Source organism: Leptonychotes weddellii, chromosome 9, assembly GCF_054177405.1.
Source record: "Leptonychotes weddellii isolate Sample4059 chromosome 9, ASM5417740v2, whole genome shotgun sequence".
Lineage (NCBI taxonomy): Eukaryota > Metazoa > Chordata > Mammalia > Carnivora > Phocidae > Leptonychotes > Leptonychotes weddellii.
The window spans coordinates 92,739,496-92,766,826 of record NC_138377.1 but is presented as its reverse complement, the minus strand read 5'-3'; the positions used below and the strand labels follow the sequence as shown (position 1 = coordinate 92,766,826).

Genomic DNA, 27,331 nt, shown 5'->3' with positions numbered 1-27,331 from the left:
AAGTCAGGAAATGACAGATGTTGGCGAGGATGCGGAGAAAGGGGAGCCCTCCTACACTGTTGGTGGGAATGCAAGCTGGTGCAGCCACTCTGGAAAACAGTATAGAGGTTCCTCAAAAAGTTGAAATAGAGCTACCCTACAACCCAGCAATTGCACTACTGGGTATTTACCCCAAAGATACAAATGTAGGGATCCGAAGGGGTACGTGCACCCCGATGTTTATAGCAGCAATGTCCACAATAGCCAAACTATGGAAAGAGCCAAGATGTCCATTGACAGATGAATGGATAAAGAAGATGTGGTCTGTATATACAATGGAATATTATGCAGCCATTAAAAAACCCTGAAATCTTGTCATTTGCAATGATGTGGATGGAACTAGAGGGTATTATGCAAAGCGAAATAAGTCAATAAGAGAAAGACATGTATCATACTGTCTCACTGATATAAGGAATTGTTAATCTCAGGAAACAAACTGAGGGTTGCTGGAGTGGTGGGGGGTGGGAGGGATGGGGTGACTGGGTGGTAGACATTGGGGAGGATATGTGCTATGGTGAGCGTTGTGAATTGTGTAAGGCTGATGAATCACAGACCTATACCTCTGAAACAAACAATACATTATATGTTTAAAAAAAAAAGATTGTAGGAAGGGAAAAATGAAGGGTGGGAAATTGGAGGCGGAGACGAACCATGAGAGACTATGGACTCTGAGAAACAAACTGAAGGTTCTAGAGGGGAGGGGGGTGGGAGGATGGGTTCGCCTGGTGATGGGTATTAAAGAGGGCATGTATTGAATGGAGCACTGGGTGTTACACGCAAACAGTGAATCATGGAACACTACATCAAAAACTAATGATGTAATGTATGGTGATTAACATAACATAATAAAATAAAATTTAAAAAAAAGAAAGAAATGAATTAAATTCACTAGCCATGATATTCCGAACTATTTGGTAGAAAGCATTATCATTATTTCAGACTTCCACTTTTCATAAGATTTGTTTTTATTGCTGGAGTGAATAGGTACTTTTTAGTTTAAACAGGGTATTTTTCTTGTTCTGTGAGTTCCCATCCTTGTTTTTGGCAACATAGACTATTTATGCTAAAGACTTTAAAAGCTGTATTTCACTTGATCAACTTTAGACCAGAGGTTGCAAATGGGTGTCTTGGACATTTAAAAAAATTTTTTTAAGTTAATTGCCAACATATAAAAATAGGGAGATTTTTAAGATTTTATTTATATATTTGAAAGAGAGCAGGCTCGGTGGGGAGGGGCAGAGGGAGAGGGACAAGCTGACTCCCTGCTGAGCAGGGAGCCCTGGGGGTGGGTGCACAGGACTGGATGCGGAGGCTCCATGTGGGGCTTGATCCCAGGATCCTGAGATCATGACCTTAGCTGAAGTCAGATGCTTAGCCGACTGAGCCACCCAGGCACCTCAAAAATTGGGGGAGATTTTATTCAAATTTCAGTGACTAATAACAACTCTTGAAAAATCAGTGCTGGCAGCACTGGGTCTAGTAGAAGTCAACAGGGGCTGAGACGTAGCTGTGCTTTAGATGGAATGCCCACTCTTCCCTTTACCACCATATACCTTTGAAGTGGTCATGACTCATTACGTTTGATATCTGGTCCTTCTCAGCATTGCAACCTTTGCATCAGTGAGTTTGTTTCTTTTTTCTTTTTTTAAAGATTGTATTTATTTATTTGACAGAGAAAGAGCACAAGTAGGCAGAGAGGCAGGCAGAGGGAGAGGGAGAAGCAGGCTCTCCACTGAGCAGGGAGCCCGACATGGGGCTCGATCCCAGGACTCTGGGATCATGACCTGAGCCAAGGCAGCCACTTAATCGACTGAGCCACCCAGGCACCCAGTGAGTTTGTTTCTTGATGCATGCCTGTTTAATTATCTGGAGAATCATAAAAAGCCCTGGTTGTGCTTAGGCCATCATTCAGTTTGTTCTGTTTTAAGCCTTTTAGACAAGCAGTATTATCCTTTTATCATTTTAATTTATTCAAGGGAAGGGTGTTACATTTTTTGTCTATAAAATAAATAAAAGATTAGCATGAGGGTGCCTGGGTGGCTCAGTTTGTTAAGCGACTGCCTTCCGCTCAGGTCATGATCCTGGAGTCCTGAGATCGAGTTCCGCATTGGGCTCCCCGCTCAGAGGGGAGTCTGCTTCTCCCTCTGACCCTCCCTTTTCTCATGCTCTCTCTCTCCCTCTCAGTCTCTCTTTCTCAAATAAATAAGTAAAATCTTTAAAAAAAAAAAAAAAAAGATTAGCATGAGAAATTACGCTAACTTTGAAAAAAACTTCCAATAATTTAAAATCCAAATAAGTACTGCTTTCTTAAAGTAATCACCTGAAGAGGCCAGTTTTTCTAAAAGTGCTCTTCAAAACATATTTGAGGAAAAAAGGTGGTATATTTTGGATATTATTGATGTCAGATTTTTATCCTTAGAGATTAGTTACATTTTAGTAATGCTTGAAAAGTACACATAATTTAACAAAATCGAATATGATAAATTTTATGAAGTAACCAGACGTAAGGAGCTCAAAGTCTAATGGATGAGAATCTGGATAAAACCAGGTTTTATCCAGTTTCACAGTAAATTTGAACATTTGTTCAAAGTAAATAGTTCTCCCGGAAAGAAGATATTGTAGCTATATGTTTATACCCATTAGCCTTCAACCTTAACCCTCCCTACTGAAAGAATAGAATGTAATGAATTAACAACAATGACAAAACAATAAGAAAACAAAAGTAATGAAGAAAACTTTATCAGGGTGGTGAAAACAGAGATAACCCCTAATTTATGCCACAGGTTTCAAGGAATGCCTTCCAGGAACAGTATACTTTGGACCAAATTGAAAGAAATTCAGTTGTAACTATCCTTTCCAGAAGACCATGCACTATTGTCAGAACCATATAAAGTTTGAAAAGCCATACTAATATGTCATAGGAAAAAGGTTAGGTACATGTGTTTTGAGGCCACAACAGCAAAGTGATAAACTATATATAATTTATTTATATTATTTGTAAAAATATTTATATAAATACATATTTTCTCTCCTCTGATTAAACCTTTTAACATCACAGTTGGCTTATACATGAAATAGTCCTTACCAAATTTTTTTTTAAGATTTTTATTTATTTGAGAGAGAGAGAGCAAGGGAGCATGAGCAGTGGAGGGGCAGAGGGAGAAGCCGACTCTCCCCTGAGCAGAGAGCCCAATGTGGGGCTTGATCCCAGGACCCTGGGATCATGACCTGAGCCGAAGGCGGACACTTACTGAGCCACCCAGGCTTCCCAAGAATTCCACTTTGAATAGATATAAGTGCTTTTACTTTTCATAGTCCTTACCAAATGTATATAAACAAGATTTAGAGATGAGGCCAAAGGGAGGAGAAACAGTCTCCTAAGATCCTTTTCTCAGTTGTATGACAGTTCCTTTAGGCCTAGGTCCCTTCCCATCTCTGTAAGTTCGGTTAAATGTATGAGCCAACTAAGGAAACTGGTAAGTATTTACCAGGTGAACAAACTCAAGAAAAGCCAGTTGTACTAATTTTGGGCTAAATTTGATACCTCCCAAGTTCAAAAATTATTTTATTTTTAAATTATTATTATTTTTAAATATTTTATTTTTAAGTAGTCTCTACACCCAACATGGGGCTTGAACTCACAACCCTGAGATCAAGAGTTGCACGCTCCACTGACTGAGCCAGTCAGGCACCCCCCAAAATTATTTTAAAAACAAATGTGCTTTAGATGAGTTGTATGGTATATAAATCATATCTCAATAAAGCTACAATTTTTCAAAAATGCAAATGAGATCCCATAGAGAAATTTTGCCACAAAAAGGAGTCATAAATATAGTGTTCAAGTGATGAAGAGCATCAGTGTCGGAAACAGAAGGAATTTTAAGTTATTCAAGGGAGGGAGAATTAGGCTGGCTTCCTAGTAAAAAAAAAATTGTGGACACATCTAAAAATCACCACACACTTTTGTTTTTTTATTGTTTCAGGAGGACAGTTGTGAAGCCAGTGCAGTTTTGATTCAATGGGGCTGAATGGGTGAGTAAGTGAGTGCAGAGTTCTTTGGTATGTGTGGCAGATGGGAGAGAGCTCAGGTTTTTTGGACTCCTGGCTGGGTTTGACTATGCGACCTAGTTAGTGAATATAACCTCTCTGAGCTTCAGTTTCCTCATCTATGGCAAGGAATAAATTGGTTTTTATCAGGGCAGGTAAGTCCAGGTTCATTTCACAGAATAGGTCACATAGGACCCAGAGTTAATCATTTTGAAAAATGTAATTATCACTTGGTATCAGGGAAATACAAATCAAAACCACCATCAGTCAGAATGGCTAAAATTAACAAGTCAGGAAACAACAGATGGTGGTGAGGATGTAGAGAAAGGGGAACCCTTTTACACTGTAAGTGGGAATGTAGACTGGTGCAGCCACTCTGGAAAACTCAAAAAGTTAAAAAATAGAATTCCCTACCAGCCAGCATTTGCACTACTAGCTATTTATCCAAAGGATGCAAACATAGTGATTCAAAGGGGCACATGCACCCTACTGTTTACAAACAGCAGTGTCCACAATCACCAAAATATGGAGAGCCCAGATGTCCATCAACAGATGAATGGATAAAGCAGATGTGGTACACACACACACACACACACACACACACACACACACACACGATGGAATATTACTCAGCCATCAAAAAGAATGAAATCTTGCCATTTGCAACAACATGGATAGATCTAGAGAGTATAATGCTAAGTGAAATGAATCAGTCAGACAAAGACAAATACCATATGATTTCACTCATGTGGAATTTAAGAACCAAAACAGATGAATATAGGGGAAGGGAAGGAAAAAGAAAATAAGATGAAAACAGGGAGGCAAACCATAAGAGACTCTTAACTATAGGAAACAGTTGCTGGAGGGGTGGTGGGTGGGGGCATAGGGTAATTAGGTGATGGGCAATAAGGAGGGCACTTGATGTATTGAGCACTGGGTGTTGTATGCAACTGATGAATCACTAAATTCCACCTTGAAACTAATAATACAGTATATGTTAACTAAGTTGAATTTAAATATAAAATAAAAATAAATATAAATGTCTTTTGTAAACCCTAAATCCCTTTGCATATAAATGTCACTCCATTGCTTTAAATGCTTAAATGGCTTCTTCTTTGTGTATCAGTGATCTATAAAAATCCTGAATGATGGACTCCTGCTATGTCTTCACCTTGAAAACTATAATCCCCAGCCTTGTTGGTCTTCTTCCACCAAGTCTTTTTTTACAGGCTGTTCCTCTCTCTGGAGGCTCTGTTCCTAGCTCTTGATAAGGTTGGCTCCTTCTCATCCTTGAGGACACTGTTTAAGTGTGGCTTCTAATAAAGGCCTTAATCCGCCTCTATCTAAAACTCTCCCTTTTGACTTACTCATAATCTTTATTTCAGCAGGTCTTTGTTTTCTTGGTATTTCTTTTATTCCTGTGATTGATTGTGATGCCATCTCTAGAGTATAAGCTCTGTGAGCACAGGAAGTACATATATGTTAACCTCACCATTATATCCCTGGTGACTATCCTAGTTTTAGGCACTCACTAAATGTTTGTTGGTTGAATTAAGAACTCCACTTTGTTGTTGTTGTTTTTAGGAATTTATTTATTTGACGGAGAGTGAGAGAGACAGAGAGTACAAGCAGGGGGAGTGGCAGGCAGAGGGAGGAGCAAGCTCCCCGCTGAGCAGGGAGCCTGATGTAGGACTCAATCCCAGGACCCTGGGATCATGACCTGAGCCGAAGGCAGACACTTAACTGACTGAGCCACTCAGGTGTCCCAAGAATTCCACTTTGAATAGATACAAGTGCTTTTCCTTTTCAACACCTGGAAATTATGCAGACTCCTTCAGTAATTGCTATTAATTGCTTAAAGTTCTTTTATGTAGAAGTAATATTTAAAAACGTGTGTAAACAAGCACACACGTGTGTATATCCTTTTTTTTTTTTTAAGACTTCATTTTTTAGAGCAGTTTTAGGTTCACAGGAAAATAAAGAAAAAGGTATAGAGATTTACCCCTCATATATCCCCCCCAAACATGCATAGCTCCCCCATTAACAACATCCCCCACCAGGTGATACATTTGTTATAATTGATGAACCTACATTGACAAATCATAATCACCCAAAGCCTATAGTTTACATTAGTGTTCACTCGAGGTGTTGTACATTCTGTGGGTTCTGACAAATGTATAATGACATATATCCACCATTATAGTATCATACAGAGTAGTTTCATTGTCTTAACAAATGCCCTACTGAAAGAGTACATATGAGGGACACATAACACAGAATTGAGGAGTCAGGAAAAGTTTTCCAGACAGAGGGACATTTAAGGTAAAGCCTAAAGGGAAGCATGAGTTAACTTAAGGGGCCCAGGCTGAGGGCCTTTGGGAAGAAATGAAGTTAATTTTGGTGTTCATTAACATTTACTGCCAGGGGAGGATTGAAGTGAAATGAAGCTGGGGAGATAAGCAAGTGCCAGATCAGGAAGGATTTTAAGCCCCTTAAAAGATTTTTTTTTTAAATATCAAATTATTTCTTTTCTTTTTTTAATTTAATTTTATTATGTTATGTTAATCACCATACATTACATCATTAGTTTTTGATGTGGTGTTCCATGATTCATTGTTTGCATTGTAACACCCAGTGCTCCATTCAATAAGGTGTCCTTACCTTTTCTCTAAGGCTATTGAGAAGCCATTGAAAGTTTGAGTTGGAAGATAACAGATCAGACCTGCATTTTAGAAAGTTCCCTCAGGCCACAGTGATGCATAGATTGCTATGGAGAGGCAAGAGTTGAGAGGGGAAACCTGGAGCAAGGAGATCAGTTAGGAGATTGTGTTCCATCCCTCTGGGAGGATAGTTTCTTTGCCACAGTGGTCCTAATCAACATGGAGAAAACTTCAGATTTGAGTGTTATTTAAGAGCTAAAATTGACAGTTCTTTTGTCTCTTGTTTAGGTCATGAGGTAGATGGTTAGCAGTAGTGTGCTTTGACATAAGATCCCAGGAGAAGAAAGTAGGTTTCAAGTTTTCTTGGGGAGGAAAGGGTGGTGGGAGAAATGGGAGCCAAGAGATGAGTTCAGTTAGGAGTGTTCAGTTTGAAGTATCTGCATTTGTTATGTTTAGGTAGAAAAATTAAGTATACCTCTGACTATATAGATCTCAACCTCAGGAGAAAGGCTGGAAATGTAAATTATCAGCATGTAATGAACATATGATATGAATGGTTAGGACAACGTAACAGTGCCTGGGAACAGTGTCTTTTACATAATAAATGCTTAATACTTTTATGTTGAATGAATGCATGACTAGAAGCCATGAAGTAATGTTGAGTGAGAAGAAAGGCTTGAGCCAGTATTCAGGGGAAATGAAACCATTTAAGAACAGGCTGAGTAAGGAGCAGTTAGGGGCACCTGGGTGGTTGAGCGTCTGACTCTTAATCTCAGCTCAAGACTTGATCTTAGGGCAGTGAGTTCAAGCCCTGTGTTCGGCTCCACGCTGGACATGGAGCATACTTTTTAAAAAAAAAAAAAAAAGCAGTGAAGGAGATAGAAGGAAAGTCAGAAGAGAGTGACAGTATGAACTCAAAGGGAAAATAATTTTTTTAAAAATACGATCAAAAGGCCACCAGTGTCAGGAGATCAAGAAGATAAGGACTAAACAGTGTCCCTCAGATTTAACCTAAAGGGTGTGGTTTACCTGGGGAAAAGAAAGGTAACAGTGGTTTGGGGGGATGGGATTAAAAACCGTATTGTGCAGTGTTCATAATAAGGAAATAGAAACAATAAGGAAGGACAACTCTTCAGTTAGATTGTGAAGGGCCCATGGGAGAGAGGATGGTAGCTGGACCAGAGATAATGACCAAAGCATGGGCGTTGTGTCTTGTAATTTTAATGGGAATGTTTTGAACATGTTTGCTGCTCATTGTAGGGGATCAGGAAAGAGGAAGAGGATAAAGGTATAGTTGAGAGAGATGATACAGTAAAGTTTATAAGTTACATGCCTTGGGTGAGAGGACCACATATTCTGTTTGAGACAGGAAGAAGGTAATGTAAAGATAGGTAGCTTTGCAGATATGCTTTTGCTGGTTTGTGTTAGAAAATTGAGGGAATTTTTATCTTATTTTTTTTAAATAACTAAAATAATACATGCTTATTTAAAATTATAGTTGACCTTTGAATAATGTGGGGGTTAGGGATGCCAGCCCTCCAGTGCAGTTGAGAATCTGCCTATAATTTTTGACTTCCCAAAAACTTAACTACTGATAGTCTGTTGTTGACCAGAAGCCTCATTAATAACATAGTCAACACAAATTTTGTGTGTTGTATTTATTATATACTGTATTCTTAAAGTAAGCTAGAGGGGTGCCTGGGTGGCTGTCGTTAAGTGTCTGCCTTCGGCTCAGGTCATGATCCCAGGGTCCTGGGATCAAGCCGTGCATTGGGCTCCCTGCTCCACGGGAAGCCTGCTTCTCCCTCTCCCACTCCCCCTGCTTGTGTTCCCTCTCTCGCTGTGTCTCTCTCTGTCAAATAAATAAATAAAATCTTAAAAAAAAAAAGTAAGCTAGAGAAAAGAAAATATTAAAATCATAAGGAAGAGAAAATAATTTATAATATTGTACTGTATTTATAAAAAACAATACTTTATTGGGGGCACCTGGGTGGCTTAGTCAGTTAAGCGTCTGCCTTGGGCTCAGGTCATGATCCTGGGATCGAGCCCCGCATCGGACTCCCTGCTCAGTGGGAAGCCTGCTTCTCCTCCCACTCCCCCTGCTTGTTTCCCTCTCTCGCTGTGTCTCTCTCTATCAAATAAATAAATAAAATCTTAAAAAACAAAACAGAACAAAACAATCCTTTATAAGTGGATCTGTGCTGTTCAAGGGTTGACTGTATTATTAACTAAAGCCCAAAGTTTACATTAGAATCCAGTCCTTGTGTTATATATTATATGGGTTTTGACAAGTACATAATGACATTTATCTACCATTATAGTATTCTATAGAATAGTTTCATTGCTCCAAAAATCCCCTCTACCTTTTCATTCCTTTCTCCCTTTGTCTCCCTGAATTTTTAGCAACCACTGATCTTTTTAGTCCCCATAATTTTTCCTTTTCCAGAGTGTCATATAGTTGGAATCACATGGTATATAGTATTTTCAGATTGGCTTCCTTCACTTAGTGATATTCTTTGAAGGTTCCTCTATTTCTTTTCATGGCTTGATACTTCATTGATTTTTATTGCTTAATAACAATCCTTTGCATGGCTATATCATAGTTTATCCATTCACCTATTGAAAGATAACTTCATTGCTTCCACTTTTTGGCCACTTCAAATAAAAAATTTACTATATTTAGCTGCTAAAAACATTATGTGAAGGTTTTTGTATGGACTTAAGTTGTCAGTTCTTTTGAATAAGTACCAAGGATTGCTGGATCATATGGTAAGAATATGTTTAGCTTTGTAAGAAACTGCCAAACTGTCTTCCAGTGTGGCCGTACCATTTTACATTCCAACCAGCAGTGAACTAGAGTTCTTGTTGCACCACATCCTCACCAGCATTTGGTGTTGTCAGTGTTTTGTGCTTTCCATTCTAATAGTGTAATGGTACCTTATTTGAATTTGCAGTTCCCTAATGGCATATGATCTTCAGCATCTTTTCATATGCTTATTTGTGATCTGTATGTCTTTGTGAGGTATCTGTTCAGATTGTTTGCCCATTTTCTTTTTCTTTTTTTTAAGTAAGCTCTACACCCAACTTGGGGCTTGAACTCAGGGCCCTGAGATCAAGAGTTGCATGCTCTACCGACTGAGCCATCCAGATGCCCCCATTTGCCCATTTTTAATTGGGTTTATTTTCTTGTTTAGTTTCAAGTTTTTTTTTGTTTTGTTTTTAAAGATTTTATTTTTTTATTTATTTGAGAGAGAGAAACAGCATGAGAGGGGAGAGGGTCAGAGGGAGAAGCAGGCTCCCCACTGAGCCGGGATCCCAATGTGGGACTTAATCCCAGGACCCCGGGAGCATGACCTGAGCCAAAGGCAGTCACTTAACCAACTGAGCCACCCAGGTGCCCCTTAAGGGTTTTTTTTAAATATTTTGGATAAGAGTCCTTTTTCAGGTATTTGTTTTGTGAATATTTCTCCCAGTCAGTAGCTTGTCTTTTCATTCTTTTAACAATGACTTGCAGAGCAGAAGTTTTTAATTTTAATTAAGTCCAGCTTATCAGTTTTTCTTTCATGGATTGCACCTTTGGTGGTGGATCTGAGACATCATTGCCAAACCCAAGGTCACTTAGATTTTCTCTATAATACCTTCTAGTAGTTTTATAGTTTTGTGTTTTCCATTTAGATCTATCATTCGAGTTAATTTTGTGATAGGTGTGAGGTCTGTGTCTAGATTCACTTTTTTGCATGTAGTATCCATTTCTTCCAGCACCATTTTTAGAAGAGACAATCCTCCACTGTGTATTGCCTTTGCTCCTTTGTCAAAGATCAGTTTGATTATTTTTGTGTGGACCTATTTCTAGGCTTTCTGTTCTGTTCCATTGATCTATTTGTCTGTTCTTTTACCTGTACCACACTGTCTTGATTACTGTAACTTTATAGTGAGTCTTAAAGTTGAATAGTGTTAGTCATCCGACTTTGTACTTCTCTTTGAAATATGTGTTAGCTATTCTGGGTCTTTTGCCTTTTCTTATTTTCTTTCTTTCTTTTTTTTTTTTTTTAAGATTTTGTTTATTTTTGAGAGAGAGAGAGAGAGAGATGAGTGGAGGGAGGGGCAAAGGGAGAAGCAGTCTCCCCCATGAGCAAGGAGCCTGATGCGGGACTCTCCCTCTGGCCCACTGCACGTCACCAGTGTCTCTTTAGAATGAGTCTGTATAATCATCTGGTGCCCCAGTTTTTGTGGCTGCTGCCTGGGGGTACACCCCGTGATTGCCTGATTCTGGTGGCTAGCAGGGCTTGTGTTTGTGAGTCCCACAAGACTATAACAGTTTTTAGACTATAGCCCTGAGGGCTTAATGCAGAAGGAACAGATTAAAAAGCCCTGCTTTCAGTCTCCCTGAAAGTGATCTACTTGCACACTTGAAAAGCTGCTGCCTGAAGGTCCAGCTTCTAGTTAGCCTTAATAGAAATGCTGACTTAGGTCCTCCCCTTTGGGTCACTGATAGGTGTTGGCCCATCCTTAACTACTGGGAACCACTAAGAACAAAGAAGGTGGCTTGGACAATCAAAAAGATTTGAGAAACAGCTAAGAGCTAGGGCCTCACTGAGCAGTAAGGTTCATCTATAGGAGACTACTCTACCAGGACTAGGAGAGGTGGATGTTTTATCCAATACACAAAAACCAACAGAGTCAAGGAAAATGAAGAAACAGAGGAATATTTTCTGACCAAAAGAACAAGGTAAAACTCGAGAAACAGTGGTAAATGATTTACTTGATAAAGTGTTAAAAATAATGGTCATAAAGTTGGTCACTGAGGTCAGATAGCCTTTAGAATTGAAGGAGTGATAAAGAATTTTCCAGACAAGCAAAAATTGAAGGAGTTTATCACCACTAGACCAGCCTTAAAAGAAATGTTAAAGGGACTTTTTTAAGCTGAAACTAAAGGATCGTAATTACTAACAGGAAAACATATGAATGTATAAATCTTGTAAAGGTAAATATATAGTTAAATCCAGCATTCTCTAATGTTGTAATGGTGGTGGGTAAATCACTTATAAATCTAGTATGAAGGTTAAAAGAGAAAAGTAGTAAAAATAACAAGCTACAATAATTTCTTAATGGATACCCAAGGTAAAAAGATGTAAGTTGTGGCATCAAAAACATAAAATGAGGGGGTGTGTAAAAATACAGAGCTTTAATGTGCATTTTAAGTTGTTATCAACTTAAAATAGACTGTTGGAGATATATTTTATATAAGCCTCATTGCAACTACAAAGCTGAAAGCTTTTACATGAAAGAGAAAGTGAAAGGAATCTAAGCACACACTAAAGAAAATCATCAAGTCAGAAAGGAAGAGACAAAGGGAACAAGAAAAGAACAAAGGAATTATAAAACAGCCAGAAAAATAGTTAACAAAATGGTAATAGTAAGTCCATATATATATCAGTAATGACTTTAAATATAAGTGGACTAAATTTCTCCAGTCAAAAGACATAAAGTGGCTTAATAGATGAAAAGATAAATCTGACCCAACTATATGCTGCCTACAGGAGACACATCTGCTTTAAGGACACACACAGACTGAAAGTGTAGAGATGTTAAAAGATATTCCATACAAATGGAAACCAAAAGAAAGCAGTAGTAGCTATGCTTATATCAGACAAAACAGACTTTAAGACAAATACTCTAATAAGAACAAGGTCATTATAATGGTAATGTTGTCAGTTCAACAAGATGATATAACTTCTGTAAATATTTATATACCCAACATAGGAGCTCTTAAATATATATAAAGTAAATATTAATAGACCTGAAGGGAAAAATAGACGGCAATGCAATAATGGTAGGGGCCTTCAGTACCCCACTTTCAATAGTGGGTGGATCATCCAGATAGATATTCAGTAAGTAAACATTGGACTTAAAGTATATGCTAGACCAGATGGACTCAACAGACATTTACACAGTGTTCTACTCGACAGCAGCAGAATACCCATTCTTCTTAACCACACACAGAATATTCTCCAGGATAGATCATATGTTAGGTCACAAAACAAGTCTTAATAAATTTAAGAAGACTGAAAGCATATCAAGCATTTTTTCTTTCTTTCTTTCAAGATTTTATTTATTTATTTATTTATTTATTTTAAGATTTTATTTATTTATTTGACAGAGAGAGACACAGCAAGAGAGGGAAAAGCAGGCTCGATGCGGGGCTTAATCCCAGGACCCTGAGATCATGACCTGAGCTGAAGGCAGGTGCTTAAACAACTTAAACACCCAGGTGCCCCTATTTATTTGACAGAGAGAAGGGGAGAGAGCATGAGCCAGGGGGAGAGGGAGAGGGAGAAGCAGACTCCTCACTGAGCAGGGAGCCTGACGTGGGGCTGGATGCAGGAACCCTGTGATCATGACCTCAGCTGAAGGCAGATGCTTAACCAACTGAGCCACCCAGGTGCCCCTCAAGCATCTTTTCTGACCACAATGGCATGAAACTAAAAATCAATTACAAGAAAAAATGGAAAATTCAGAAATATGTGGAGATTAAACAGCATGCCACTGAACAATCAATGGGTCAAAGAAGAAGTCAGCATAGTATTGGAAGTCCTAGCTGGAGCAATTAGTCAAGAAAAAGAAATCAAGGGGTGCCTGGGTGGCTGAAAACTTCTGGATTTCAAACTGTAATACAAAGTTATAGTAATCAAAGCAGTATGGTACTGGGATAAAAACAGACACATGAGTTATAAGATTTTATTTGTCCTTAATTTGTCCTTTAATTTTTTTATTCTGTAATTTTTTTATAGTCTTTTAGCACACACACATACAAGCACATGCACACATGGAGATACCATTTTTACTGAATATTTACTCAGTGACCTTCTTTCAGTGTGATACTGCTCTTGAAATTCATCTTATGTTCTATTTTTTTTTTTTTTAAGATTTTATTTATTTAGGGGCACCTGGGTGGCTCAGTCGTTGGGCATCTGCCTTTGGCTCAGGTCGTGATCCCAGGGTCCTGGGATCAAGCCCCACATTGGGCTCCTTGCTCCGCAGGAAGCCTGCTTCTCCCTCTCCCACTCCCCCTGCTTGTGTTCCTGCTCTCGCTATCTCTTTGTCAAATTAATTAATTAATTAAAAGATTTTATTTATTTATTTGAGAGAAAGAACGTGAGCATGGGGGGGCTGGGCAGAGGGAGAAGCAAACTCCCTGATGAGCAGGGAGCCTGATTGAGCAGGGAGTCCGACTCGGGGCTCGATCCTAGGACTCTGAGATCATGACCTGAGCCGAGGGCAGACACAAAACTGACTGAGCCACCCAGGTGCCCCAACTTATCCTATGTTCTAAACATCAGGTCAGGCTTCATCTCATTCTTTGAGGAGCTTACAGTGGGGATTTCAGGGATTGTTGTGTGCACTGTTGGCTACTTAACACAAGGGGAATTTTGCTGTGGGCTCTGGGAAGAATTTTCATCCTTACCAAAAAACAGATATATGACGAGAAAGTTTTTTGCTATTGCCCTTTCATTTCTGTTTTAGATACTGGTATGAGAAATGATATCTGAAGCTGAAACTTGTGACCTAGAGGCTGTAAGCCTTCGCACCAAAGCCAGTATGTGGTAGATGAAGGAACAGCAGAAGAGTGTAGTCACTTCAGAGACTCTTTAAAGTTAAACGTACACTTACCATATGATCTAGCAGTCCTACACCTTTAAGCAATTTCCTCATAAGTTATATCAGAAGAGAGAGATTTAGAAGGCTGTCTCTTGTCTTGACTATCAACAAAGGCGTGTGTGTTTTGACTTTAAAATTTAAATATTTACATGCCTCATTTTGATGGTGCCAATATATGAGTATCTGAAATAACAAACTGATTCAATGATTTATTTTCTCTTAACAGATTCACAGCTGTAATTCTTTAAACATTTTCTTTGGTGGTTTTATAATATGACTTAATTTTTTTTAGACTTCATACAGCTTCTCAAAATACTCCTACATAAAGCAATAAAACCACTTTAGTCATTTCATTCATGATAGAGGACCATACCTATCTCTTCCACAAAGCATTCGTTGTTGCCTTACAAGAGAGTGACTTTGAGCCCCATTTTGGCCTGTTTCTTTTGAATGTTGGCTCAGGGTGATTGTTACTAGAAACATAAGTTTCTCCCATTTCAATGTGATAGAATGCTCTAAGATGTCTTCTAGATATCTTCTAGGAAAATTTTTCACTGACCACTGTTGAAGATAGCCATATTCTTCAACTCTATCATAAACCAGCAGATTTGGCATCAGTTCCCTACCTACAATTTGATGAATTGGAATTTTTAATTTTTCTATTAGCAACAATTCTTTAACCTGCTGGAGAATTCTTATAATTTCCCAGTCAGGAAAGCCATGTGTATAAATCTGTTTTTATTCAGTAAGTGTCGCTTTATTAATGGAATGATGCCTTCTGGGAGGCGGTAAACCAGTTCCTGAAATGAATTATAAGTTTGGATTACAAAGAATGTGTGGAGTGTTATACTTGAAAAAATATCTTTCCTCTTAATTCAGGCATGCTTAAATTCATGGACACTGTTAGAATTAAGCTTCTTTCTTTTTTTAAGATTTTATTTATTTATTTGACAGAGCGAGAGCACAAGCAGGGGAGTGTCAGGCAGAGGGAGAGGGAGAAGTCGGCTCCCTGCTGAGCAGTGAGCCCAATGTGTGGCTCAACCCCAGGACCCTGGGATCGTGACCTGAGCCGAAGACAGATGCTTAGCCGACTGAGCCACCCCAGGTGCCCCTAGAATTAAGTTTCTTAGGGAACTTGCTGGTATGATTCTAAAAATTTATCATAGCATTTACATGTTTAATAAGTTACAAGTAATTGCCAAATGCCTTATTTACCAGAAAAAGAAACATCTTATTGCATTTATATAATTTCTCTCCCCTCCTTTTTTTATTAATGTATAGTTGATATACAATATTATATTTGTTTCAGGTGTACAGCATAGTGATTCAGCAATTACATGCACTATGAAATGCTCACCACCGTAAGTGTGGTTACCATCTGTCACCATATAAAGTTACTACAATATTATTGACTACATTCCTTATGCTGTACTTTCCAACCTTGTGACCTACACATTTTATAACTGGAAGTTTGTATCTCTTAATCTCCTTCACCTGTTTTGCTCATCCCCCGAATCTGCCTCCCCTGTGGCAACCACCAGTTTGTTCTCTGTATTTATGAATCTGTTTTTTTGTTCGTTTGTTCATTTGTTTTGTTTCTTAGATTCCACATATAAATGAAATAATATGGTATTTGTCTTTCTCTGTCTGACTTATTTCACTTAGTATAATAGCTTGTAGGTCCACACATGTTGTCACAAACTGGCAACATTCCATTCTTTTTAATGACTAATATTTCATTACACACACACACCCCCATCTTTATCCATTCACCTATCGATGGAAACTTAGGTTGCTTCTACATCTTGTCTATTGTAAATAATGTTACAATAGACATAGGGGTGTATGTATCTTTCAAATTAGTGTTTTTGTTTTCTTCAGGTAAATACCCAGAAGTGGAATTATTGGGTCATATGGTATTTCTATTTTTAATTTTTTCAGGAATCTCCATACTGTTTTCCAGAGTTGCTACACCCATTTACATTCCCACCAACAGTATATAGGGGTTTCTTTTTCTCCACATTCTTGCCAATGCTTGTTATTTCTTGTCTTTTTTTTAAAGATTTTATTTTATTTTTATTGAGAGAGAGAGAATGATAGAGAGAGAGCATGAGAGGGTGGAGGGTCAGAGGGAGAAGCAGACTCCCTGCTGAGCAGGGAGCCCGATGCAGGACTCGATCCTGGGACTCCAGGATCATGACCTGAGCCGAAGGCAGTCACCCAACCAACTGAGCCACCCAGGTGCCCTATTTTATTTTTTTTTAAAGATTTTATTTATTTGAGATAGGGAGAGAGAGCACACAAGTGGGGGGAGGGGCAGAGGGAGAGGAAGAAGCAGACTCCCTGCTGAGCAGGGAGCCTGACCCAGGCTTGATCCCAGGATCCCATACTCATGACCTGAGCCGAAGGCAGATGCTTAACGACTGAGCCACCCAGGCACCCCCATTTGCTCCCTTTTTCATCACTGGCCAACAGAAAGATACAGTGAGGTTAAGTCTAGTTAAATAAACTGAGGACATTTAAAAGCTCTTCCTTCAACTTTGTATAGGACCTATCATAAATGAAGTTACTTACTGTCACCCCTTCCTTCATCCCCACCATTTATCAAGCACTGACAGCAACAGCACAATCCAAAACAAGTTACTGATGACACAGACTACTTCTATAAAAGACTTCCCAAAACCCTAGGGGTACTAAGCAGTCCTAGACTAAAGCTTTGCAATTGTATCTAACATCCTCCAATTATCTTTGTTGTTTCCTAAAGGTCCTTCAGACAGTATTAGTAAGAGAAGGGAAATAAAACTTAACATGTTTTAGATAGTTCTGTCTTCACTGGTGCAGCTATGTCTATGTATGAGAAACTGTCAGGCTATACTTTATTCCCTTATCTTATAAATTTCTTTGAAGACAGGAAAAAGATGGATCTTAGCCTATCCAGACAATTTTGAGCTATTCAACTAACTCCCAAATTTTCATAAATTATCACTAGTGTAATAGTTTCATTTATAAGATTTGGAAAACTGTAATACCTTATCTATTGCTCTTCATATTTTTCATATGTGTTCACTCTAACAGATGGAGGTTATTTTCATGCTTGTCATTAACTTTCTCCATTGCACTTAAACTCATGAAGCATTAGGTGGAGTAATCACGTACAGCCCACATTATCCATGTATACTTGCATGTATGTACAGAAAAACATACAGTACTTGCCAAGTTAGAACCCTGCAGAAAGTCAAAAATCGTGTTCAGCTGGGAAAAGGATGTTTTTAACACCTGCTTGTAGCCCAGAAGAATCACATTAACTCCCACAAACATGGGAAAAAAACTTACATTTAAGATACCAATTTTCTGATCTTTGCATGCGACATGAGCATGGTCTAATCTGTAATTATGAAAGATGAATAATATTTAATACTACTATTTTTTTTTTTAAGATTTTATTTATTTATTTGAGACAGAGAGAATGAGATAGAGAGAGCATGAGAGGGGGAGGGGCAGAGGGAGAAGCAGACTCCCCGCTGAGCAGGGAGCCCGATGTGGGACTCGATCCCGGGACTCCAGGATCATGACCTGAGCCGAAGGCAGTCGCTTAACCAACTGAGCCACCCAGGCGCCCTATTTAATACTACTTTTATATGGCACCTCTCATTTAAGAAATCAAACTAATTGAACAATTAAAATTTTCAAAATCCTATTTATCACCACCCATTGCTCAAAACTATTTTCTACTACCCCACTGCAAACTCTTTAGCTTGTCATTTGAGTCCCTTCAATATTAAACCCCCTATTTAAATTCTTGTATTAAAAAGTTACTACATGGGGTGCCTGGGTGGCTCAGTCGTTAAGCGTCTGCCTTCGGCTCAGGTCATGATCCCAGGGTGCTGGGATTGAGCCCCACATCGGGCTCCCTGCTCCGCGGGATGCCTGCTTCTCCCTCTCCTGCTCCCCCGTTTGTGTTCCTTCTCTCGCTTTGTCTCTCTCTGTGAAATAAATAAAATCTTAAAAAAAAAAAAAAGTTACTACATAAACACAAGGAGCATCCATTGTTAGCCCTCATACCTAGAATGGCCTCTTCTGCCTTAAAGGCCTGACTCACATCCTATGTCCCTTGTGAAACCTTTTATAACCAACTCATTATTAACACTTGGAGCACCACTGTGTATGTTATGTATATATTTGCCGCTTAACCTGTACCAGATTATATCGATATGTACTCTAATATTCAATTTGATTATAAGCCTTTGGAGTTAGGGATCTTGTCATATCTCCTTTAGTTTCTTGCATATAATTGGTACTTAATAAATACTGAGTAACAATTATGATGGTCTTACTTAACAGAAAACAGATTTTCAATGACATAACCAAATATTTACACAAAATAGTACAACAGAATCCTGATTAACCCTAAAAACTCTTAGAATTCATCTAGAAAGAAGCTAGTATTATTTCAATTCATTAGTGTTAGGACCGGATAGTTAGGATTTCTATTTCACAAGGATATTAAATGATTTATTTTCAGTTAGTAGCAGTTAACATATGAGAAAGTTAGCTCAAGAACCAGGTCAAATGGGGGTGCCTGGGTGCCTCAGTCGGTTAAACGTCTGCCTTCAGCTCAGGTCATGATCCTGAGGTTCTGGGATTGAGTCCATATGTATATGGGCTCCCTGCTCCACAGGGAGTCGGCTTCTCCCTCTGCCTCTGCCTTTCTCCCTCTCTATCTGTCTCTCATGAATAAATAAAATCTTAAAAAAAAAAAAAAAAAGAACCAGGTCAAATAGAACATCCAAGGTAAACATTAAGTTATACTTTAACTTTATTTTTAAAAAATGACTTCCAAAGATAGCAGTAAAATACAAACTGTAAGATTTGTCCTCTTTTTCTTTTTTACAGTAAAAAAAGGAAGGGAGGGGCATCTGGGTGGCTCAGCTGTTAAGCTTCTGCCTTCAGCTCAGGTCATGATCCCAGGGTCCTGGGATCAAGCCCCGCATTGGACCCCCTGCTCAGGGAGGAGCCTGCTTCTCCCTCTCCCACTTCCCCTACTTGTGTTCCCTCTCTCGCTTTGTCTCTGTCAAATAAATAAATAAAATCTTTAAAAAAGGGGGGGAGGGGAATTCCACTTTTTTGTACCATAGACAAAAATAAACTCAAAATAGATTAAAGATCTAAATGTAAGACATGAAACCAGAGAACTCCTAAGAACAAACAAACAAACAAAATACACACACACACACATACACAGGCAGTAAACTTGGATATCAGCCTTCAGCACTATTTTTCTGGATATGTCTCCTTAGGCGAAGGAAACAAAAGCAAAAATAAACTACTGGGACTAAACTAAAAAGCTTTTGCACAGCAAAGGAAACATCAACAAAACAAAAAGGCAGTCTACTGAATGAGAGAAGATATTTACAAATGATATATCCAGTAAGGATTAATACCCAATATATGAATAACTCACACAAATCAATGCCAAAAAAAACCCAAATAACCTGATTTAAAAAGGGGCAGAAAACCTGAATAGACATTTTTCCAAAGAAGACAAGCAGACATATGAAAAGAGGCTCAATATCACTAATCAGGGAAATGCAAATGAAAACCACAATGAGATATCACCTCATACCAGTCAGAATACCTAGTATCAAAAAGACAAGATTATGGGGCACTTCACTGGCTCAGTAAGTAGAGCATTCAACTCTTGATCTCAGGGTTGTGAGTTCGAGCCCCACGTTCAGTGTAGAGATTACTTAAAAATAAAATCTTGGGGCACCTAGGAGGCTCAGGTCATGATCCCAGGGTGCTGGGATCGAGCCCCGCATCAGGCTCCCTGCTCGGCGGGGGGCCTGCTTCTCCCTCTCCCGCTCCCCCTGTTTGTGTTCCCTCTCTCGCTTTGTCTCTCTCTGTCAAATAAATAAATAAAATCTTTAAAAAAAAAAAAAAGAAAGAAAAAGGGAGCAAATGGCTTTCTTGTGGGTCATATGTCCAGTACTAGAAGATAGCATTTATTTATGTATGTGTATATGTATGTATGTATGTATGTATGTAGGTTCCACTCTCAGTGTGGAGGCCAACACAGGGCTTGAACTCATGACCCTGAGATCAAGAGTTGGATGCTTAACCGACTGAGCCCCCTAGGCACCCCAAAGATAGCATTTTATGTTAAAGGCTTGCGTGTTCCCTTAGCTGCTATGGTCTGCAGCCTACTTAGCTTATGTTACCAGATGAATAACTAGTCCAGATGGCTAAACTGTTGGAGAATATAAAACCAAAACCCATTTCAGGAAGCTATCCACTTTGTTCATTTTGGGATAGGATCCATTCTAATTAGTGGTAACTTTCTGAATTTGTTTTAAAATTTAATTTTTAACTGTATGTTTTCTTGATTTTTACCTAGGTTACAAAATACCCTCCTATGCTTGAGATCCACAGACTACATGTCCTACAAGAACAAATCAATGATTTTTCATCTCTTGGCGATACATTAGAAACATAAATATGGTACCAAAAGATCTCCTTAATTTTCTCTGACTACGGTTTATTTGGATGTACTTTTGTATTGAAGAGAAATATACGGACTGAGGCTACTCGTGCAGAGACTCTGTCGTGTAGGATCATGGACCATCCTAGTAGGGAGAAGGATGAAAGACAACGGACAACTAAACCCATGGCACAAAGGAGTACCCACTGTCCCCGACCGTCTGGCTCCTCAACATCCTCTGGGGTTCTTATGGTGGGACCCAACTTCAGGGTTGGCAAGAAGATAGGGTGTGGGAACTTCGGAGAGCTCAGATTAGGTAAGGACTTTGGTTATATCAGTGGCTTCCAACAACAACAACAGCTATAATTAGCTTTGGTGTGTTTTAAAACAAGCAGTTATAATTTCATGAGACATTATCTTAAGGAGGACTTGTTATTATAAGAACTAAAGAATTTGTGAAGGGGACTATAGTCACTACCAGTTATAATTGTATCCAAGGTTCATCTCTGTTTGTGTGTGATAGGCTTTTAAATTTACCACCAATTCTGAGATTTTATGATGTAGGGAGAGCTGCATACAGATAGCAATAAAATGAAAATTCTGATTTCGTTGGCCTGAGAGGTAGAGCCCTAAATTCTTAACAAACTTCATTTGACCTAGATATTGTTGGTCCTTGAACCACACTGTGAGGAGGGAGTAAGGCCTTGCTTTAATTCAGACTCTACCCCTTATAAGGGGTAAACCCTTATTAATACCCAGACTTAGTCTATAAGGATATACATCCTGTTCAGAGAGGCTTTCCAACTGATACTATGTTTGCATTTCTTTCCTGGAAATAACCAATATCAGGATTGATCTAGAACTCCAGGGAGAAATTATGCAATTTTATTTCCCAGCCAAGGAAATGGATTTTTTAATTTCAAGTATAAATTTATGAGTACGATCATGAAAAATGACAAAACCAGTTTGAAGATGTGAAATTGGGAAGTAGATACAGTAGGTATTTATAAATTTTTCAATGGCCCTCCCTGGATGAATTGGGAAGAGAAAATGAAAGATCTTATATGAAGTTGGACGTCAGCTTGGAGAATGTGAAGAGGTTCCCTTTTAGGCTAAAGTGTTTGCTTTTTCTCCATAGCTGTTATGGGTATGGATTATTATGAACACCCATTGTAAGAGACTCTGGCCCTTGGGGGAACAGGAGTGTGGGAGGGTAAGATGATTATTGCTTGTCACCTCTGCTATTTCTGATCTTCAAAAGAAGAAGGAAAAAATGTTGTCTCTGGTCCCTCATAGAGAGAATCAGGGAAGCATCACTACCCTAGGGAGAGATCACTGGGTGCACAGTTGAATTTAAGGATGCTGAGTATGAATTTATTTTTACTGGTAGAGGCGCCTGGCTAGCTCAGTTGGTAGAGCATGAGACTCTTATTTTTACTGGTAGAAGGCCAGCAGCCTGGAATTTTAAGACCTGACTAGTGTAATGGAAGGCTTTTTATATTTAGTGATGTTCGAGTTAGCAAATCTAGCAGATGCTACTGAGAAGAGGAGTAAGATGTGTAATTTCACACTGCTTGAGTTCCTAGCAACTACTGAGTTGTTTTAGCAGCTAGTTTCGTGAATATTCATTTATGTAATGGATTGACTTCGCTCTAACATCACAGTAGTAACTTGAATTAAATAGATTATGACATAATCATCCACAGAATTACTACTGAGAGGCAGTTTGATGCATATAAATTCTTGCTTTCTCAGAACATCATAAAATTGTTTGATTTCTCTTAAAGATAAAGAACAACTTTAGTCAGTGAAAACTGGAAATTGTCTTGTTTAATTACTTAAGTCTAGATTTGTATTAGATGATCTTTAAGTTTACACAGGAATAGAAAAACTTACTGAGTTAAAAGGATAAATTTGTAGCCCATATGTATTTCAGAGTAGTAGAGTGTTGTGTTTTATTTCCTTACATGAATTTAGGATAATTTTGGGAGTTCTCATTTTGGCTTGCCTTGTAGTCAGTAGAAAGACCTTTCTTTTGAAGTGGTTTTAGTCTTGTGTACTTATCAGGTTTTCATTATCCCTGGGACCATATTGTCATGACATTGTATCTAGGAATACTTTTTATCAACAGAAACCAGAAAAGGTACTTCCAGAATCATTTGACATCTTCCTAACAGGGTATGCTATATCCATTCCACTGCTCTTTGGCTGTGATATTAGTAAGTAGGAGATTGTGCAGACAACAGAAGATATAAACTAGAAATTCCGAACTCAAGTCAGGTGCAGATGGGCCTTCACCAAGGCTACCACCTACAAAGCCATGCTTTCTTCTCCACATTCGTTTCTTTCTCTAGCCACACTGTCTCTCTGCCCCTCAAACAGCCAGATGCATTTCTGCTTCAGAGCTTTGGCACTTAAAGTTCCCTCTGCTGCAGAATTCTTCCCCCAAATTTTGCTTAGGTAGTTGCTTCTCATCCTTCAGGCTTTATCTTTTGTTACCGTCTCAGAGAAACCTTCAGTGATTCCTCCCCTACCTCCACTTAAAATGGCACATTTCTCCCCTACCTATATTCTATCCCATCAAACACTTTATTTTAGTCATCACATTGATCACTACCTGAAATGATTTATTCATGTTTGTTTACCTGTTAATTGTCTCTCCTTACTTGAATATAACCCCCTTGGAGGGTGGGGATTCTATCTGTGTTATTTACTGTTGTTAATCTGTGGGATGGATAGATAGATAGCCAGATGAATGGAAAGAGAGAGAAAAAAACATAGCCTCCTTCAGGCTCCTGGTGGTAGGTAGTGGCCTTAGTACCACTGGATTTAGGTAGACCTCTGGTTTCCAGATAGAGAAACAAAGAAAATAATGCAATGTTAGTAAATTTTGGTTCTCTGCAAATCTGTTTCTACCCCATCATTCATTTAACAAACATTTCTTTTTTTTTTTTAAGATTTTATTTATTATTTATTTGAGAGAGAGTGAGAGAGAGAGCATGAGCAGAGGGGAGAGGGAGAAGCAGGCTCCCCGCTGAGCAGGGAGCCTGATGTGGGGCTTGATTCCAGGACCCTGGGATCATGACCTGAGCCGAAGGCAGATGCTTAACGACTGAGCCACCCACGCGCCCCTTAACAAACATTTCTTTCTTTCTTTTTTTTTTTTTTTTTAAGATTTTATTTATTTGACAGAGAGAGACAAAGCCAGAGAAGGAACACAAGCAGGAGGAGTGGTAGAGGAAGAAGCAGGCTTCCCGTGGAGCAGGGAGTCCGATGCGGGGCTCGATCCCAGGACCCCGGGATCATGACCTGAGCCGAAGGCAGACGCCTAATGACTGAGCCACCCAGGCGCCCCTTAACAAACATTTCTTGAATAATTACTGTTTTACTAAACTTTGGGAAAGATAGAAAGAATAACAAAGTGTAGTTTCTGTCCTTAAGAATCTGTCTCACAGTCTACTGGTAGAAAGAAAAAAACAAATTATAACATGAAGTGATAAGTATTATAATAGATCATATTAAAAACTGCTTTGGCAGCAGGTAATAAAGGTTTCAGAAAGGAAGTATTATTTGAGAATAGGACAAGACTTCCACTGGTGGGCACAAGGAAGAAGGGCTTTCCAGCAGTAGGAGCACAAAACATTATCAGAGTAGCAACTAGTTAACCCAACTACATGACTGGGTTAATGGATGTGAAGTAAAAAAAGTCATAGATGACTCTATTAGGTAGGTTGGGGCCAGATTGTGAAGTGTTTAGATGGTATTAAAGCATTTGGACTTTATCCTGTAGGCAGTGGAGTAGAATCATCAAGGGTTTTACAACAGAAGAGTGACATGATCTCATTTGTATTCTAGATAGATTATTCAGGTAGTTGTAAGATTAGATCAGATAAGAAAGAGATTGACATCTTGTGGATTTTGCTCTAATTGTAAAACTTGTCACATTGTATTATCTTCCCCATCTCTTTGCCTCAAGATTAGCCTGATGGTAGTACTTTGCTTCATTAATCTTTATATTCTCAGCTCCTTTTACTGTGTATGGCATATAATGTGTATTTAAGAAATGTTAATGGGTACTTAAGAAATGTTTGTTTGGCTTTATAGTCTAAGTCAGAAATGGCCAGACCTGCCTTAGCTCTTAGCTCTGAAAATGGCAGTGAGATGAAAGGAAGGGATGAATGAGGGAGAAATTTCAGAAGTAGATTGTAGGCAGGCTTTGACCACCAGATGTTTGAGGGGTAGCTTTCAAAGATGACCGAGTTTGCCAGCGTGGAGAGACCAAGTAAATGAGGAAACTTTTAATGGAAATAGGAAATAGAGTTTGTTAATATATTGACTTTAAGGAGTGTGCAGCACATATGCAAAAATGTGAATCTGAGACTAAGAAAAGTTTAGGCTTGATAGGGATTAGGAGATCATCACCATGTAGGTGTTAATAGACACGCAGTCACAGATGATGAGATGATACTTTATGGCGTTCGTATGAGTGGGAGAAAGGTACATTTAAGGGATGCTGGAAGAGGAAGAGCTTGAAGAGTAGAGAGGTTGGAAAGTCAGAAGAGTTTTTTCAAATTTTACTTTAGAAGTTTCTCCAGGGACATCTGGCTGGCTAGTTGGTGAAGCATGCAACTCTTGATCTCGGAGTTGTGAGTTGGAGCCCCGCGTTGGGTGTAGAGATTACTTAAAAATAAAATCTTTTAAAAAAAAATGTTTTTCCAAAGATAACCACTAATTTTATTAAATTAATTTAATTTTCTATAATGTATATCAGGACATATTTTAGAAATGTAATCAAATTGTACTATAAATGTATTTTTATCACTTAATATAGCACGGATTTCTTTTTCAATTTAAATATAGATCATTCTTGGGGTACCTGGGTGGCTCATTAGGTTAAGCGTCTACCTTCGGCTCAGGTCATGATCCCAGGGTCCTGGGATCGAGCTCTACATCCAGCTCCCTGCTCAGTGGAGAGCCTGTTTCTCCCTCTCCCTCTACTGCTCCCCCTGCTTGTGCTCTCTCTGTGTCTGTCTCTCTGTCAAATAAATAAATAGAAATCTTTAAAAAAAAATAAAATAAATATAGATCATTCTTTTTTTTTTATGAGGGCGAGCATGCATGCATACACGAGAGATGGCAGGGGAGCAGAGAGAGAAAGAATCTTAAGAAAGCTCCACGCCCATGGGGCGCCTGGGTGGCTCAGACGGTTAAGTGTCTGTCTTCAGCTCAGGTCATGATCTCAGGGTCCTGGGATCGAGCCCCGCATCGGGCTCCCTGCTCAGCGGGGAGCCTGCTTCTCCCTCTTCCTCTACCTGCTGCTTCCTCTGCTTGTGCTCTCTCTCTCTCTCTGTCAAAAATAAATAAAATTAAAAAAAAAAAGCAAGCTCCACGCCCAGCACGAAGCTCTATCTCACAACCCTGAGATGACCTGAGCCAAAACCAAGAGTTGGACGCTTAACAAAGTGAGCCACCCAGGCACTCCTAGATCATTCATTTTTAATGTCTGTAGTTATTCTGTAATTTAGCCAAATTATATATACATATAAATTGTTTCTGTTTCTTCATATTATAAATGATACTGTACTGAGCATCCTAATAGATGCCTGTAGTACATCCTTGTAGTACAAACTTGGCTATTTTATTAGGCTAAATCCGGGAAGTGTACACTCTTGAGTAAAAGGATATCCATATTTGTGATTTTGTTACATACTGGAAATTTGCCCCCTGGAAAGATGATTTCTCTTTACTTTCTGCCTGTGTCTGCATGTGTGTGCATGGGTGGTTCTTTCCCTACCCCTTCAAAAACCTTGAACATTATTGAGAATCTTTTGATCTATGCTAGTCTGATAGGGTAAAATGGTGTCTTATTAAATGTGTATAGGTTCACGGGTAAAGTTAAATGTCTTTATACACTGATTTATATATCTTCTTTTAAGAGTTGCTTCTTTGTGGCCTTTGCCTGTTTCTCAGTGGAAAAATTATTTCTGTAGAGTCTTACCTGTGTGTATTGCCTCTATAGATAAGGGAATTTTGAAGATTTGAGAAAGAAAGATTGATGAAGGATGATTGTGAATAAAAGGTTGGAGGATACAATGGAATGGAAATAGATGTGCAAGTTGTTTTTCATTAATTGAGAAACATGGGGGCTATTTTGAGGCCTTTTTTTTTTTTTTTTTATTTTGAGTATTCTCAATCAGGCCTGGAAAGAATCATGTGAACATTAAGTTGTGAATGATTCTATTCCTCCAGAATTAAGAAAATGTTGTCTACATTTAATATAGTCTACAAATAATGGCTTGTTTTTCTTCTTAGTTGCAAGAATAAGTAGATGATATTTCTTTTTTTTTTTTTTTTTAAGATTTTATTTATTTATTTGAGACAGAGAGAATGAGAGAGACAGAGAGCACATGAGAGGGGGGAGGGTCAGAGGGAGAAGCAGGCTCCCTGC

The 27,331-nt window shown here is 38.7% G+C and overlaps 1 protein-coding gene across 13 annotated transcripts in view; it reads left to right on the top strand.

Annotated features, from left to right (window-relative positions):
- Nucleotides 1-27,331, top strand: part of CSNK1G1 (casein kinase 1 gamma 1) — a 269,186-nt gene that overhangs the window by 146,805 nt on the left and 95,050 nt on the right. For 11 of the 13 annotated variants that reach the window (XR_014148131.1, XR_014148130.1, XR_014148132.1 and 8 more), the window contains exon 2: nucleotides 20,800-21,199. The exons of 1 other annotated variant lie outside the window; for it this stretch is intronic. Coding sequence is in view for 9 of the 12 variants with exons in the window: in XM_081829569.1 (XP_081685695.1) it covers nucleotides 21,019-21,199 (181 nt within the window). In the remaining 3 variants the exon portion in view is untranslated. Of the gene's footprint in view, nucleotides 1-4,022; nucleotides 4,072-20,799; nucleotides 21,200-27,331 lie in introns of all 13 variants that reach the window. One more of the 13 variants, XM_081829567.1, reaches the window with a different exon arrangement.